The 17,748-nt window shown below is 34.6% G+C and overlaps 1 protein-coding gene across 2 annotated transcripts in view; it reads right to left on the reverse strand.

Moving 5' to 3' along the window:
• Nucleotides 1–393: 393 nt before the first annotated feature.
• The window catches only part of SLC30A9 (solute carrier family 30 member 9), a 79,792-nt gene continuing 62,437 nt past the window's right edge, over nucleotides 394–17,748 (reverse strand). The window contains exons 13-18 of one of the 2 annotated variants that reach the window (XM_021701605.1): nucleotides 17,539–17,610; nucleotides 16,980–17,087; nucleotides 15,763–15,928; nucleotides 12,613–12,742; nucleotides 10,484–10,597; nucleotides 394–1,981 (exon numbers count right to left, since the gene is read on the reverse strand). In XM_021701605.1, coding sequence (XP_021557280.1) covers nucleotides 1,937–1,981; nucleotides 10,484–10,597; nucleotides 12,613–12,742; nucleotides 15,763–15,928; nucleotides 16,980–17,087; nucleotides 17,539–17,610 — 635 coding nt within the window. In that variant the 3' untranslated portion in view covers nucleotides 394–1,936. The remainder of the gene's footprint in view (nucleotides 1,982–10,483; nucleotides 10,598–12,612; nucleotides 12,743–15,762; nucleotides 15,929–16,979; nucleotides 17,088–17,538; nucleotides 17,611–17,748) is intronic. The other variant, XM_021701606.2, reaches the window with a different exon arrangement.

Raw genomic sequence — 17,748 nt, forward strand, 5'->3', positions numbered from 1 at the left:
TAGAAAACTCAAAGAAATATCAGGAATTGGTTTCTTTTAGGGAATTCTTAAAAAATCTACCATTTAGAATAACTTGTGCACACCAACTCTGACATTTTTTTCTAAATGAGTTAATTACTCTCATGTAGCTATGTGAAATTTTTCAGAGTAATTTTACTGGGAGGAAACTGGATATAATTTGGTACCTTCCCATTTGGCAGTGACACTGACTAACAAATGGCAAGTGGGAATGGGAAGGAAGATGACATTAGAAGTATAGAGTGAAGTATAATGAGTCAAAAAGTTAAAAAAAAAAAAAAGAGGGGTAAAGAATTTGAACCATAAGAAGAGAATCAAATTGTGTGTGTATGCCTGTATATATATATATATATATATATATATACACACACACATAACAATTTTGTATCTTCAAAAAATAAAACTGGAATGTTATTTCACTTAAAATGTACAACATGCAAAATGCTCTGTAATGGTAAAAAAAAATGTACACCAATATAAATTTTCATAATTTTCCAATAAATGACATTTCTGGATCAAAAAATTACCATTACAAACCCTTTAATCAAATGTTTATTTTTTGTTTCCAGCATTACAATTTGCTGTGATTCATAAACTTGAACCTAAGTAAGTTTTTAGACACTGACCTCATATAATTAGGTCCTTAGGTCAAACACTCACTTATCAAGCAAAGAAATCACCCAGCCACTGCTTTTGCCTGGACAACGCTCACTGCTACCTGAACAATTTAAAGTGCATATGAGTTGTTTTGATGAATGGAGACATAGCTGTAGTTTTGCACTAAATTTTATATTACTGAATTGTACGTTTTTTCACCCAGATACCTTATGATCATTAGAGAAAACTATTTACTTACATAATGTTTTAGCCATATACTATGTTAAATGTCCATTTATAACTGCAAGAAACTCACATTACAGACACACTATTGACTATATTATACAAAATCGGGGCCACAAGTTTCCGCATAAGAAGAGATTTACTTCTCTGTCTCTTAAAGCAAGAAATACCCCACAGTTCAGATTTACATGAGTAGTGCCTTTTTAAATAAATTAAAAATGCTGTCCAGTCTGTAAAATTATAAATATTTCTACTCATTTTACAGAATGTTAAAATGCTTATAAATGCATTACCTCCTAGTAAATACACATTATGGCACCGAAGCCAGTTAAAAAACAAAAACAAAAAAAAACAGCCATCAAACTGGCCTATGGAAACATCTAGGGTTATTTTGTATCTCCTACACTGGAAAAATTAAACTAAATAAAGAAAAAAGGTTAAGGTTAATAAAAATTTTACAAAATGGCAACTACTATAACCTAAAAGAGTGGACTGACATGTCTTCCTTCAATTCAGTAACCAAGCCATTTCTGGAATGAACATTTACGGATAACTAGGTTAGGAGAGTGTTCCTCTTAGTGCTCAGGGCAGGATTATGTAGAAATAATTTCCACATTCTATAAGAAAAAAAACAGAGTGACTGTTTAAAAAGGATTTAGCCAGAATGTTCAAGATTGGCAGGTTTTGATGGAGTGAAATCTTCAGTGGTCACAAAATTAAAAACCATAATCCTATGGATGCTGCTTATTTTTACCAATGTGAAGGAAGGAAACATGATTGCAAGGTACAATACACCCTGACAGGGTAAAATGAAAAATTATGAACAATTTAAATAACTAAAATGTTCCCTACTGAAACATAAAAACATGATTTCCAAATTGATTCAACTTGCAATGTCTCTTAGAAGTATGAAGTAGTATTAGTTCTGTAGACTGCTGAATTGCCCTTCACATTAAATATTTCCTCCATCTTAAAAAAAAAAACAGCTTCTGAATGGCATGGACTCCTTTGGTGTGGGAGAGCAGGCTCGCCGAACTTGAGTCCAAGGCTCCCTCCAAGGTGATTCATTCCATCAAATCTATAGTATCTCCAAATCTACATGTCGAACTTCAGGATTTCGTTTCTGAAACGAAAAATCACCACCACATTATTCATAGCAAAACAGAATTCTGTTTCCTTTTATTCCTTTAGATCACTAAAGCCACTAAAACATATGATCAAATGATTTCATGGTGGCATATTAGCAAGATAAAAGTCAATAGAGGAATATTATACACTATAAACAATACGGTAAGTAGCCCTACCTCCCTGAGTTTGTTCATATGTTCATTAATACAGTAATGTACTAAGAATCTCATATGGGGGCACCTGGGTGGCTCAGTCGTTAAGCATCTGCCTTCGGCTCAGGTCATGATCCCAGGGTTCTGGGATCGAGCCCCACATCGGGCTCCCTGCTTGGTGGGAGGCCTGCTTCTCCCTCTCCCACTTCCCCTGCTTGTGTTCCTGCTCTCCCTATCTCTCTCTCTGTCAAAGAAATAAATAAAAAATCTTAAAAAAAAAATCTCATATGTGCCAAACATTGCAAAGCTTTGGAAATACACTAATTTGTGGTAAAAAGAAAATCACTGGAAGACAATAATAATCAGAAGAAATGAACTGATATACACTTATTTTATATATGTTAGCAGCAACCCATACAGTTTTGGGCCAGGCACTGTGCTAGAAAGTAGAGCTATGATTATTAAATAAGATAGTTCCTGACCTTGAGGGACTCAGTTTAGCCAGGCAGCCAAGTATATCAATAACCATCTATGAGTTAGCGCATTAGAGCTAATAATAACAATTAATATTAGGAGCAGTTACTCTTGTGTCAAGTACTGTGCTAAGTAAGGGGCTTCACATGCATGTGTATGTTTTAAAATCCTCTAATAACTCAATCATTTCCATTTTACATATGGGAAAACTGAAGTCTGAAGAAATTAACTACCCTGCCCAAAGTTACATAGCTAGAAGGGATGAAGCCAGGATTGATTCCAGACCCCAAGCTCCTAACCATTACAATGTCCTATAATGCTAACTCTAGGAACAAAAATGTCAGATCTATTACTTTAACTCATGAGACCAGCAAGACTTCACCAAGGATCTAGTATCTAAACAAGGCTTGAAAGTAGTGAGTCTTCCAGAGAGATGATGAAGAGGACCTAAACAGAGAGCCTGAATAAAGTTACGGCGCCCAAGGGCGCCTGGGTGGCTCAGTTGGTTAAGCGACTGCCTTCGGCTCAGGTCATGATCCTGGAGTCCCGGGATCGAGTCCCGCATCGGGCTCCCTGCTCGGCAGGGAGTCTGCTTCTCCCTCTGACCCTCCCCCGTCTCATGCTCTCTGTCTCTCATTCTCTCTCTCTTGCAAATAAATAAAATCTTAAAAAAAAAAAGTTACGGCGCCCAAGAAGTATGCACTGGCAGCATGGAATAGTTAGGCACAGAAGCTGCAAAAAGGGCAGGATTAGGAAGGAGGCTGGAAGGGCAGGCAGAAACCAAGTTGTGAAAAACTGTAAATGCTAGCTTAAGGAACTGCAATTCAGTCACAACAGAAAATATCTTTATTACATGCCCACTCTGCGCCAGGCACTGAAGCATACAACAACGAACAGGAAACAGTACTTGTCTTCAATGAACTCTTATCTAGGGAGGAAATGCAGGTAGGTAAGCAGGCAATTGTAACAGTCTGCTACTCAAAGAGCAAGGTAAAAAAAATAAAGAGCAAGATAAAGGTCTTGGGATTTTATGAGTACAAAAAGGAAGGACACCTAATTCAATCTGTGGAGTAATTAAAAATGTAGTAAGATGTAACATAATGACACTGTGAAAATGGAGGGCAGAGAGAACATATAAAACTATGTAACTAATCTCCATCTATCAAAGAGGACATTTTTTTTTAAAAGATTTTATTTATTTATTTGACAGAGAGAGACACAGCAAGAGAGGGAACAGAAGCAGGGGGAGTAGGAGAGGGAGAAGCAGGCTTCCCGTCGAGCAGGGAGCCCGATGCGGGGCTCGATCCCAGGACCCTGGGATCATGACCTGAGCCGAAGGCAGACGCTTAACGACTGAGCCACCCAGGCGCCCCAGGAAATAATGTTTAAATTAGGAGAAGGAGTTTAAGACTTTCATATAGGAATATCGTAGTAAATATAGGAGAAATATAGAAGAAATACTAAAAATGGTTATCTCTGAGCAGAAGGATTGAGGATGGTGAGGGAGGTGATACTTACTTCTGTTTATAAGCTTTTCAGTTGTTTGACTTTATAAACTTTGTGTGTTATTTGATAAAAAATTATAAAAATAGGGGTGCCTGACTGGCTCAGTCGGAAGAGCGTGTGACTCTTGATCTCGGGGTCATGAGTTTGAGCCCCACTTTGGATGGAGAGATTACTTAAATAAATAAATACTAAATAAATGGACAGATAAACAAATCAACATGGGAGAAACTCTTCTAAAGGATTCTGATAATCAGTCAGGATTAATAATTCCTAACTTAAAAAATAACATCCTAGGAACATTTGCATATTCCTCATATTAAAGGAATTCAATTATAAAGACAAAGATCTGATGTAATTCTGGAGTTTAGCTCCAGCTGGAGCATTCTACTGAGTGTGCACTGAGATTTTTCTTATAACTAGTTTTGTTCAAGTATACCTGGGGGTTCTTTCCTCTTGGATCCTAATGCAAGAATGGCCAGGGGACCCCCAAACATAGGGGTACACTTTTGTTCTCAATGTTCTCTTTACCTTAAACTATTTGCTCTATCTAGAATTCCTTAAATTCAATACAGAATAGAAGATTTCCTCAAACAGAAATGAAACTGAATTTTATTTTCCCTTTCCAATCCTCCCTAACCCATCCTAATATGACTTTAAAAAGTTCAGCTATTAATGGAAAATTTGAAATTATTCTAAAAAAACACTATACAACAAATGTGTACCAATTAAAAATTTAATCTCAAGAAAGTAAAAAGTTGATGTACTCGGTTTTAAAATCAAGTTTTTAGAGAAAACTATCAGATTCCTAAAATGTAATGTGCCAAATACAAAGAAACACACACTGTATTAGCTGAATGAATAAAAAAACAGGATTAATATCCTTAAATTTTAATGTTTAGTGCCTAACAAGAGATCACATGCACAGCAGAAACTGAATAAATAAACAGAAATGAAAATCAGTAAGTGGTATTCAACTTATAATTTTCATTCGTTTGCTCAATACCTATTTTTTTAAAAAAGATTTATTTATTTGAGAGAGAGAGAGAAAGAGCACTAGCAGGAGGGGCACAGTGAGAAGGAAGAGAATCTCAAGCAGATTCCATGCCAAGCGCAAAGCTTGATGTGGGGCTCGATCCCATGACCCCGATATCATGACCTGAGCCACCAAGAGTCAGATGCCCAACTGACTGTGCCACCAGGCGCTCCTCAACAAATACTTACTGATTTATTCTGTCCTAGGCACTACCCAACTCGAATATTTTATATACCACAGACAAATTTATTCCAAAACTCACTATGGAGAAAGAAAAACCACATTGTGTAATTTATTTTGCAATGCTGCAGACTCAAGAAAATCCTACAGGAGCATGCAATTCGAGAAGCACAAGACGGACTGAAGAGCAGAACATTTAAATGGAATACTACTTATTAGGAATTTGCAAATACTATGGCATCTTCCCACTGAATTAATTCCCAATAGAATTATTGCCTCCCAAACACAAAAAAAAACTTCATGGAGGGATAGGAGAAGGGTCTATCCACAGATTGAAATATAGAGGTAGAACAAAAAAAATTTTTAATTAGCAGTTCAAAGAATTTCAAAATAAGAACAAAATATATTTCACATTTATAATATGGGACTTTATAAATTAGCTTCTATTATTTTTCATGCTTTTACAAAGAACTATCCAAGCTATAGATTTTATGCCAAAAATACCCTCTATTCTAATAATTAGATCAATGGCATTACTCAACAGAGATGGCTATACTGCTAAATTTTATCACTGAGTGTGATCTTCCAAAATAAGTCAATAATTATTAAATTTAAACTTAGAAGGCAACATGCTTAGATACTAAAAAGAAGGGAATATGCCAAAATTTTATTTTTCAAAAGAAAATCAGCTGATTTTCATAACAAGAAACAAGAATTACCTTCATGCACTCTCTTGGTTTGGTGCCTCAACTATGAAGAACTTTAAGATAAATTATACCTTAGCACCTTAGAGAGGTTTTTAACATGAAAGTATGGGTTAAACTTTGTTTCCTGGTTTGAAAGACTTATAATTCAAAATCACGTATGAATTAGTTCAGTCTATTAAATATTTAATAGCTTGTAAGTAAAGCACAAAGTTAGCTAAACAAAAACAATAAATTTATCTGATTGTGGTAAGAGTAAATATAAGTTAAGAATGACCCATTTGTTAACTTAAATCTGGCTTCTGACTTATTGTTTCTATTAAAGAGTAAAGCTAAAATAAAGATTTAGTCTGAAAGTCCATTATTTGGAGGTGCCTGGGTGGCTCAGTCGTTAAGCGTCTGCCTTCGGCTCTGGTCATGATCCCAGGGTCCTGGGATCAAGCCCTGCATCAGGCTCCCTGCTCAGCGGGAAGCCTGCTTCTCCCTCTCCCACTCCCCCTGCTTGTGTTCCTTCTCTCACTGTGTCTCTCCCTATCAAATAAATAATTAAAATCTTAAAAATAAATAAATAAAAATAAAAGTCCATTATTTTATCCATGTCAGGGAAATAAAAACAAACAGAATGGAAAAGCAAAGTTTATTTATTCTCATGTCACACTGCACAAAAATAATCATTTTGCATTACATTTAGAACAGTGATTTTTCAAAGTGTAGTCCAAAGATCCTGAAACCTTTTCTTTCTTTTCTTTTTTTAAAAGATTTTATTTATTTATTTATTTTAGAGAGGTCTTTCGCACATGTGTGTGAGAGTGTGTGTGAGAACGTGCACGAGCAGGGGGAGGGGCAGAGGGAGAGGGAGAAAGACTCTCAGGCTGATTCCATGCAGAGTGCAGAGCCTGGATGCTGATGCGGATGCCAGGCTCAATCTCACCACCCTGAGCAGAAATCAAGAGTTGGTCACTTAACCAACTGAGCCACCCAGGCACCCCCTGAAACCTTTTCAAGGGGTATTCCAAGGTCAAAACAATTTTCATAACAACATTGATGTTATTTGCCTTCACACTAGGCTGGTATTTCCTCTGATGACATATAAAAAGCAATGGTAGATCAAACTGATGGCATCTTTGCACAATTCAAGGCAACTGGCACCGAACTATACTGATAGTCACTGTGTTCCTTTATTGTCAGACACATAATTTTTTTAAAAAAAGCCAGTTTCACTTTAAAATGTCCTTCATGATCAGGGCACCTGGGTGGCTCAGTCGGTTAAGTATCTGACTCTTGATCTGGGCTCAGGTCATGATCTCAGGGTCCTGGGATTGAGCCCCCAGTCGGGCTTCACACTCAGTGCAGAGTCTGCTTGGGATTCTCTCTCCCTGTCTCCGTTTAACCCCTCCCCCCACTCACGTTCTCTTTCTCTCTAAAATAAATAAAATCTAAAAAACAGAATGTCCTTAATGAAAAAATAAAGAAAAGAAAATGTCCTTCATGAAGTAGAAAAAACATTGGTTTATTAAACCTCAACCCTTGAGTACACTTTTTAAAATATTCTGTGAAGGGGCGCCTGGGTGGCTCAGTCGGTTGAGCCACCAACTTGGTTGCAGCTTGGGTGGTGAGGCTCAGGTGGTGAGTTTGGGGTTGAGGGATCCGCCTTCAGCAGGCTCTGCACTCAGCAGAGTCTGCTTGAGATTCTTCCCTCTCCCTCCCCTTTTGCTCCTCCCCCCACTTGCACTCACTCATGTGCTCTCTCTCTCTCTCTAATAAATAAATAAATAAATACAATCTTTAAAAAATAAAATATTCGGTGACAAAATGGGAAGTACTTCCAAAGCCCTTCTGCTTCTGAGGTCTGATGTCACAAGGAAAAGCACCTGTGTGATTGCTTGAATTATGGGTTGACTCAGATGATTTTTTATCTAAACACCATTTAGGGGCTCCTGGCTGGTTCAGTTGGTAGAGCCTTGGTGCTACCAAAAAAAGTGAGCTTATCTAAACCCCAGTTTTACCTGAAAGAAAAACTAACAAACTATGGTTATTTAAATATGGTATTTGGCAGGGATCTTCTTAAAAAATGAACAAAATAAATCTGTTACTTCAAGTAAAACAGTAATATTTGTTGCTAATGGTAAAATGCAAGGTTTCAAATGAAAATCAGAATGCTGAAAAATTTTTATCTACCACCATGACCTTGATCGCTTCCTAATACTTAGAAATGTATCACCACTTGAAAGAGATGCATAAATCCAGTGAATTAGTATTTTCCAAATGGCCAATTCATAACATTCCAGAATCATGCATGGGTTAAAAGATCCATTCAAAGTACAAAGATAGACTAATGGATTTTAAAGTAATAATGTATAGCAGATAATTAATCATACCTAGAGAGAGGTCTGGCCTTGGCCCTTGGCTATGGGAGGTGATCTCTAGGCCCTTGCAATGTCCTGATTGATAATTTTGTCTTTATCTTTGGCCATACAGTATATGCTATATATCCACAAGGGACTGGAGACTAAGAGTGTGGGCTTTTCCCTGGAGTGGACAGAGATGAAAGGCTGACCACTCATGCAGTCAACTATGGAGCCCCAATAAAATCTCTGGACACCAAGGCTCAGTTAAGCTTCCCTGGTTGACAATACTCTGTGCAAACTGTCACATCATTGCCAGAAAATAACAGTGTCCATGACTCCATGGGGAGAGGACAACTGGAACTCCGTCCTATGCATCTCTTCCCTTGGCTAGTTTTAATCTGTATCCTTTCATTGTAATAAATCATAACCATGAGTATAAAAGCATTCAGTGGGGGCGCCTGGGTGGTGCAGTCAGTTAAGCACCAACTCTTGGTTTCAGCTCAGGTCATGACCTGAGGATCTTGAGACCAAGCCTCGAATTGGGCTCCACACTCAGTGTAGAGTCTGCTTGGGATTCTCTCTCCCTCTCCTGCTCATGCTCTCTCTCTCAAATAATCTTTAAATAAATCAATAAATAAAAGCATTCAGTGAGTTTTGTGAGTCCTTTCTGTGAATTATCAAACCTGAGGGTGATATGAAGAACCCCTTGAAATTTGCAACTGGTGTCAGAAATGAGGGTGATCTTGTGGACTATGCCCCCTAACTTTACAAACAGTATGTGAAAAGTTCTCTGATACAGCTTCAGGTTCCACATTGCAACTAAGCTTTAAGAGGCTGCCAGTTGTCAGGTATTGGTGTAACATCCAAAAAGAATTATCACAATTATCTGAAAATGCTGTAAGAATACTCTTAAAGATTCCTCCCTTTTCCCTTTTCTTCATATTCTTCAACCAAAACAATATATGTCAACAGAATGAATGCAGAAACAGATATGGGAATCTAGCTTAGATTTTTTCAAAAATGTGAAACAATACCATTCTTTTCACTATTTTTTCATTTTGGAAAATGTAGTTACTTTTCATTAAAATGTTATTTTTATTAACATGTATATTATAGTTTTTAAATGAATATTTTTAGAACTCTTTTTAAATTTATGATTCAGTAAGTATCAATATTAATTCAAATAAATAAAAGCTCTTTGGGTCCTGAATAATTTTTAAGAATATAAAGAATCTTAAGACAAAAATATTTGAGAACAGCTCATCTACAAACTTAAAAATCATGTTGTGAACTATAATATTAACATAAACAAAATCATATTATTTGAAGTGCTTCTATTACTCTGGTACCTAGAGTCTAAAAGAAAAAATAGTAAGTAGTGATAGAAATGCTTCCCTTCAATTTTTGTTATTTCCCTTCAATTTTTAAGGGAAATTTTTATCTAAAGAATGATCAACATCAGCTGAAGAAAATGCAGTGCCTTCAACAAGCTATTTATGTTAAAGATCATTTATAAATATTATTTATTGCAATAACTTGAACTCAAGAGTCAATAAATGACAATTTGAGAACACTGAGATTTTTAAAGATAGTCTTATCAGGTAATATTTCAGTAAAAAACCAACAGGTTGTAATGATATCCAACTCAAACAGAAGCAAAAAGAAAATATAAAATAATGACAGATGGAGTAAAAGGAAGATGTGTGTATGTTCAAGGTCACATTCTGTTTTTTCAAACTTTTGAAGAGAATCTAGTTTCCCTTTCACCTTTCTCTAGAAACTTTTAAAATGCTTTTTATTTCAAAACAAACAAAAACCCTTTAGCTACTTTAGAAACTAAGCAAGCACTATGGAATACAGGTTGAAAGTACAGAATTTGGAATTGACCAACAAAGGTTCAAATCCCAATCCCCTACTTCCTTGAGTAAATTGCCCAACTTCTCTAACCCAGTGATTTTTCTTGTTCACAACTACCAGTCATACACCATGAGGTTACTGAGAAGATAAACATATACATGTGATACAATCAGCACATTGTTCTGACACAGAGTAAGTACTTATGAAACAGTCAGCATTATGATTACCATGAATACATCTTACTTTCAGTTCTTTCTCAAGTCTATCTACTTCAGCTCCTAAAGTATCAATAATATTTTCTCCATGTTTAAGCATAAAGGTCTCTAGTTCTTCAGGAGTTTTCACTTCTTGAATTTCCTATAAAGAAAATGACAGCAGGAAAACAAAATAACTTTTTAAAAAATCATAGTAGTACACCAATGATTTCTTTAAAAAATTATAACAAACACCATTAAGTTTAACGAAAAACTTTCATGCTAAAGGTGATGGACCACCTAGTTCCAAAAACATTTAATTCAACAAAAAATTAAGTATAATACTTCACAGAGATAGCATTACAAAATTAGTGGGAAAAGAACAGACGATTCAATAAACAGTACCAGGGCAATTATTTTTATATAGGAAAAAAAGATTAAACCCCTACCTCAAATCATTAAACAAAAAAAATAATAATTCTAAGTGAATTAAAAAACTAAGAGTAGAAAACAAACCACAAAACTTTTAGAAGAAAAAAGAGAGTATTTTTATGATACTGGAATAAGGAAGTACTTCTCAAGCAACATAATAAAAAGCCTAGAGAAAAGGATTATAAATTGGACATGAAGTTAAAAAACACATTAAACCTTCTGTACAATAACAAAGTGAAATGGTAAATCACAAACTAGTACAAGATATTTGCATATACACAACTGAGGATTAGTGTCCAGCATATTAAAAATAAAATGTTTATTAATTTGTCAGAATAACAGAAATTAACTAAATAAAGCAGTAGAGGAAATCCCAATGGCCAATAAATTTAAATGTTTTCTAACCTCACTACTACTACCAGGGGGAATAGAAATTATAATTAAATATAAATTGTAATTTTCACATCTATCATAATGACAAAAATTTCAAAACTGTGAATATAATACCATCTAGTAAGAATGTGAAGCAAGAGAAACTTTGATGTACTGATGATGGAAATTAAACTGACAGTCTTTCAAGAACAATTTGCAAATACCTAGGGAAGTTGAAGGTAAGTTTGTTTTGTTTTGTTTTGAACTAGGCTCCACACCCAGCATGGAGCCCAACACAGGGCCTGAACTCACGACCCTGAGATGAAGACCTGAGCCAAAATCAAGAGCTGGACACTTAACTGACTGAGCCACCCACCAGGTACCCCAAGTTTACTCAGAAGCCCAATATTTTAAATCTAGCTATGCAGTACCCTAAAGAAATTCTTACACATTTGAACAAGAAAACACATGAGAATGCCATTGTGGACATAACTGTCCATCAGAGGGAGACTGGATAAATTGCAGTATATTCATAGGAGATTATATAGCAATTAAAATAAATTAACATATAAATAAATATATGTATACACACATATATTAATATGGAGGAATCTCAAAATGATGCTCTTAAGCAAACTATAGAGGAAATCAGATGGTATGATACCATTTGTATCGATTTTGAAATATTCAAAATGCTACTATATACTGTGCTAAGAAAAATCTGTGGAAAAATATAAAGACTGAATGGAAATGATAGTGCTAAATTCAAGACAATTTTTAGTTCTAGGGATGGAGGAAGAAGAATGGGATCTAGAAGGAGAAGACAAGGTCTTCACCTGTTTTTGTAACAATTTCTTTAAGATCGTAAGCAAATACAGTAGAGTAAAATGTTAAGATTTGACAAAGGCAAGTGGTAACCTTTGCACTGTTCATTATTATTATCCTCTGAATTCTCTTTTAAATTTAATTCTTAATATAAAATCATGGGTTGTAGAATCATAGAGATCTACACTGATATCTGACTCCATATTATGGCTTTGTAATTTTAGACAAATTACTTAATCCTTCTGTGTCTTAACTTGCCTATGTATAAAACTGAAAATACTATTGCTTTACCTCACAGCGTTGTTGAGAGTATGCTAGAGAATTTCTATAAAATGCCTGGCACATGGCAAGCACCTGAATAGTAGTTTGCTCTGCTGCTATCTCCTCCAACCCACTCCACAGCAAATAAAACGGTCTCTGTCAAGTTTGGGAACTCTAAGCTGAAAGCTCAAGTGACTTTAAGACCTGTAAAAGTTTTATTTTATTTACTCAAAAAGTAATTTTTCTAACCTTTGACTATATAAGAAAACAATAAATACATAAACTTACCTGTAGCATTTGGTCAAAATCTTGTTTTTCCAAATATGATCTTGTAACAACTCGTCCATCAAAATCTACTTCTGCCTTAAATCTTACTTTCCCTAATCCTAAATCTGTGGCTTTAACATCATGAATTGCCCTGCAACCAATAACAATGCATACAAGTTTATATTTGCACACATACACATTTTAATGGCACAAAGTACAGAATTCTTTTTTTCCATCAGTGATGAAAATGGACCAAGATGGCTTTCCGAGTATTCACCATTAAGTGCCATCAATAAATTTCCAAACAAACGTCCATTTAGCTATTTTTGCATAATGCCATACAAAGATGCAAACTTAATAAACATTATTTTATGGTTTGTATATACATGAATTATATAGTTTGTGGATTAAAAAATCAACTCTAAATTGCTTTTCTACAATGTTGTCATTTTGTCTCATAATTCTTTTTTTTAAAAGCTTCTTTAAAAGTCTTCATGCAATTGTAAAGTACTCTATTTGAATGAAGTTAATAATAACTACCTAATGGGATTTGATATGGGGAATAATGAGCCAACACACACATACAATGTTTAATATGGTAGCAACTACACGGCAGACATTTAATGAATGGAATTCAGAAAGTAGCTAAGTTGGCATCTTTACTTTACAGATTATAAAACAGTCCGAGAGGCCTAAGTGACTTGCCTGAGCTAATTCAGCTAGTCAACAGCAGAGGCAGGACTCACCTCCAGATCTTCAGACACCCAAACCCAGTAGTCTTTCCATTATACCATTTTGCCTCCCAGAAAGGGAAGCAGATGTTCTAGTGTTATAACTGCTTTTCATCCCTTCTGTCCTAACCCTCAGGAATCAATCTTCCTTAGAAAACTGTTGAGAAATTCTTTTCTTTCTATGATAACCACTATTAACATCTTTTCTTTATGGGATATATAAAATAAAAACACTCTGAATCCTGGGGATATAGAGAGCCATAGGAAAACAAGCCTAAATGAGACTCCAAATACTCAAAACATTTGACCCTAACTTCTGAGTGATCCTGAGCAAGTTACTAAATACTGAGTCTCAAATTCTTTAGCCATAAAAATAAAGAAGCATATTTATCAACTAGGATAAAAATAAGAATGATTTAATATTTATAAGGTTATATATACCCAAAATGAAATAAAACTTGTCCAGACTGGCAAGAAGCTACATAATTTTTTTCATTTTTAAAAAGCATATCTACCTCAGTCCTAACAAAATATTACAAATTTCATTATTTGACTAATACAGTGAAAGTAATGCTTATTCACTAAATGTAAAAGCCTATATTTTTAAAAAGAAGATAGATACCAAATGAAAAACTTAAACTACCATCTTAAGACACTGGAAAGAAGAGCAAACTAAATCTAAAGCAAATAGAAGAAGGAAATAATATAGATCAGAGCAGAAATTCATGAAATAGAGAAAACAACAGAAAATAAAACTAAAAGCTGGTTTTCTGAAAAGATCAACAAAATTGACAAACCTTTAGCCAGACTGGCCAAGAGAAAAAGGAAGACTCAAATTATTAGAGTCAAAAATGAAAAAGGAGACATTACTACCAATCCTAAAGAAATAAAAAGGATTACAAAGGAAAATTATGAATGGTTGTATGCCAACAAATTAGATAACTTAGAACTAATGCAGAAATTCCTAGAATGACACAAACTACTGAAACTGACTCAAGAAGAAATAGACAATCTGATCAGATCCTTAACAAGAAAATAGGTAGAGTAAGTAATCAAAAAACTACCCACATAGAAAAGCCCATGCCCAGATGATATCACTGGTGAATTCTACCAAACATTAAAAGAAGAAATAATACCAACAGTTCATAAACTTTTCTAAAAAATAGAAGATGAGAAAACACTTCCCAACTCATTCTATAATGTCAGTATTACCTTGACACGAAAATCAGACAAAGATATTACAAGGAAAAGAATATTAACATGGACTAATCAAGTACTAAGCCTAATACTGATTCTAAGAATATTCAACTTCTAATCTAGATATAGCTAGGTAACTACTTTTCCAGATTAAAAATGTAGGGCTTAGAATATAAATCTAGTAATAATTTACTCATTTGTTTTACTGATTCAGATATACAGGTCATTCTTAAAAGATTTAACTTAAAGATTCTGGTTTTAAGGGTGCCTGAGTGGCTCAAGTCTGTTAAGCATCTAACTCTTGATTTTGGCTCAAGTCATAATCTCAGGGTTGTGGGATCAAGCCCCGTGTTGGGCTCTATGCTCAGCGGGGAGTCTGCTTGAGATTCTTTCCCTCTGCCCCTCCCCAGTTTGTGTTTTCTCTCTCTCAAATAAATAATCTTAAAAAGATCTGGTTATAACACAGAAGAAAAATATATTCATTTAAAGTTTAACATATATATGTAGTTAGTAGAAAATTGGGATTTTAAAGGTTTATTCCTTCCGTATCACTCTGAAACTTGAATTTCACTAAAAAGTACTAATTAGAATGCCATATCTCTTCTGATTATCTCCTAAGTCTTCAGTTCTTCATTTTTTTTTTTTTTAAAGTAAACTCTACCCCCAACGTGGGGCTTGAACTCACGACTCCAAGATCAAGAGCTGCATGCTCTACTGACTGAGCCAGCCAGGTGCCCCTTCAGTTCTTCATTTTCATATCATTTAAAAGATAAAGATTATAAGGAAAAACTTTTAAAATGAGCTAAAACAAGAAGTCTATTTTCAAAAGGAGTATAAATTATATTCAATTTGGTAATCACTTCCCCATTGAATAAAAATTTTCTTAAATTTAATATAGCAATTTGTAATTATAATACAAATATAAGGCAAAATAAATATGAAGGTTCCACAGAAGTGTTCTACATTATGGAGATAACCACTTGCAAACTTCGGTTCCCATTACATCATCTAAGTGTTCCTTATTCTAAAAATTGAAGATAAATAGAATTTAAAAGAAAACAGGGAGTTTCCTAAATGCTTTTTTTCACTTGTTTTCTTCTAAGGTTGCAAGTCTGAAAAGTCATAGATTAAAAGTCTAAAGGCTAGGGAACCACAAACTCTTCTGGAAGTATTTACAAACCAAGCATTTCTATTTCTTAATATGTTTTTATAAACCTTAGCAGCATCACTGGAATAAGCTGACCTTACTGATGGGTCGTTCTCCAGGAGTTCAGTAAGCCGTTGTACTTGCTCTGGCTGGATGGATCGCCCTAAGAGCGCTTCCGTGTTAGTGTAGATGAGGAATGCTGAGACAATGCCTAATAACGTGCCCACACCCAAAGAACCTAGGCTGTCATACAGTGGATTACCTACATAAAGCACAGAAGAAGTCAGTAAATTAACATTTTCTATTATTTCATCAATCAGCTTTAGTGAGTAAAGAACCAGAATTAGTAAAACAAAGGACCTGAAATTCATTCCCTAATTCCTTTAATGACTTTTTCCTAATAAGTTTACTATACTACAAAATGGAGATGCTACCATATGCTTCACATTACATAGGCGTATTATGTGGTTTAATTATTTAAGATCTATTTCTTGCATACGGTCATTACATGAGTGAGGGTTCAGAGCATTTTAGAAACATCATATACATACTACTAATTTAATAAAATCCACTTCTTTTTGATATATCAGTAGCATTTTTCCTGTCCCACGCTGACAACACTGTGAGAGCAACAGCTGAAAAAAATAACCACCTTTTGTTTCTTATTCTTATCAAGGTTCTGTGAGAGAATTAAGCCATACAAAAAAATGATATGGATCACTCTTTTCATTCAACCAAGGATGATGCATAGCTAGTACCATTCTAGATACAAAGGGGAGAAGTTAATTCATTGCATGCTACAGGTACCTTAGAGCAGTGGTTCTCAAAGTACAGTTCTTTAACCAGCAGCATCAGTATCACTTGAGAACTTGGTAAAAATGCAAGTTCTTAGGCCTTACCTAAGACTTTCTGAATCAGAGCTACAATATATATTTATTTACAATATTAGAGTTTATTAAAGTTCTCTCCCATATATTACCTTAATAAACCTTTGAGGTCACTAGGCCAAATATTATCAATACTAAGCTCAGAGTAGTTGCATAATTTATTAAGGCACAGCTAGAAAGGTTTAGCACATTACAGAAATGCTCTAACAACAGCCGTCTTTATTTCAAACTAAGAAAATTTCTGAGAGAGAACTCTGAAGACTTCTACTGTCTTATTTGTCTTATACAAATAAATGGTTAGTATGCAATTAGCATTTAACAATCTATTGGTTTAAAACTATTCAGTGATATAAAAGAAAATACCCACATATTAGAGAATTATTTAAGTAGTACAAATAAATCACCTGTAACTTAAGAAATATTTACCTGTTAGAGAAGTAAGGCCCATACACGTAGCTGCTATTGTCACTCCCAAGACCGCTGCAGTATCCTCCAGTAATATAACATTTGTACTAGGATCACGACTTTCCATTACTTAATCATTGGGGTAGAGACAAGAAAAGAAACTTCTGAAATCCTAATTTGATACTATCACGTAACATTTTAATAAGTATCCATTTAAAATTAAGATATAAATTAAGATAAAAAATGTATGAGATCCTGATTTTAAAAACCCAGTTCAATGTAAACACAATTAGTTTAAATGTTGACAGTAACTGAAATTTAAAGTCAAATTACTTTCTCTAGTTATAAAAACATATATAGAAAAACGGTAGTCACTTAAGTTAAAATCCAAATATAAAGTATTCATGTTCGTATCACACTATGTTTCTCTTTTTAAAAGAGATGATATATAATACAAGAGCCATACAGAGAAGACATCGAGATATATTTTGTACACACCTATAAGGAAAAAGCAATAGTACTGGGCAATTTTAGAAAATAAAGGAGATGAAGTAAGACACCTGGTTTCTAACATACATACCATATTTATAAAATGACATTCCTTTGGCCCGAGCACTCCTACGAAGTTCATTTACAGCAACAAGAAGTGTTGCTGAAAGAAAAGCATTCATATCAGCGAGAAAAAAACTTCATGCCTCCAAATTTTAAAGATGGCTTCTCAAAATAAATAGGTACAACACCTTTAATGCCAGGGTTGTCAATAAAGAAAAGTTCTATATTAATTAGTCAT

Source organism: Neomonachus schauinslandi, chromosome 2 (genome assembly GCF_002201575.2).
Source record: "Neomonachus schauinslandi chromosome 2, ASM220157v2, whole genome shotgun sequence".
NCBI lineage: Eukaryota > Metazoa > Chordata > Mammalia > Carnivora > Phocidae > Neomonachus > Neomonachus schauinslandi.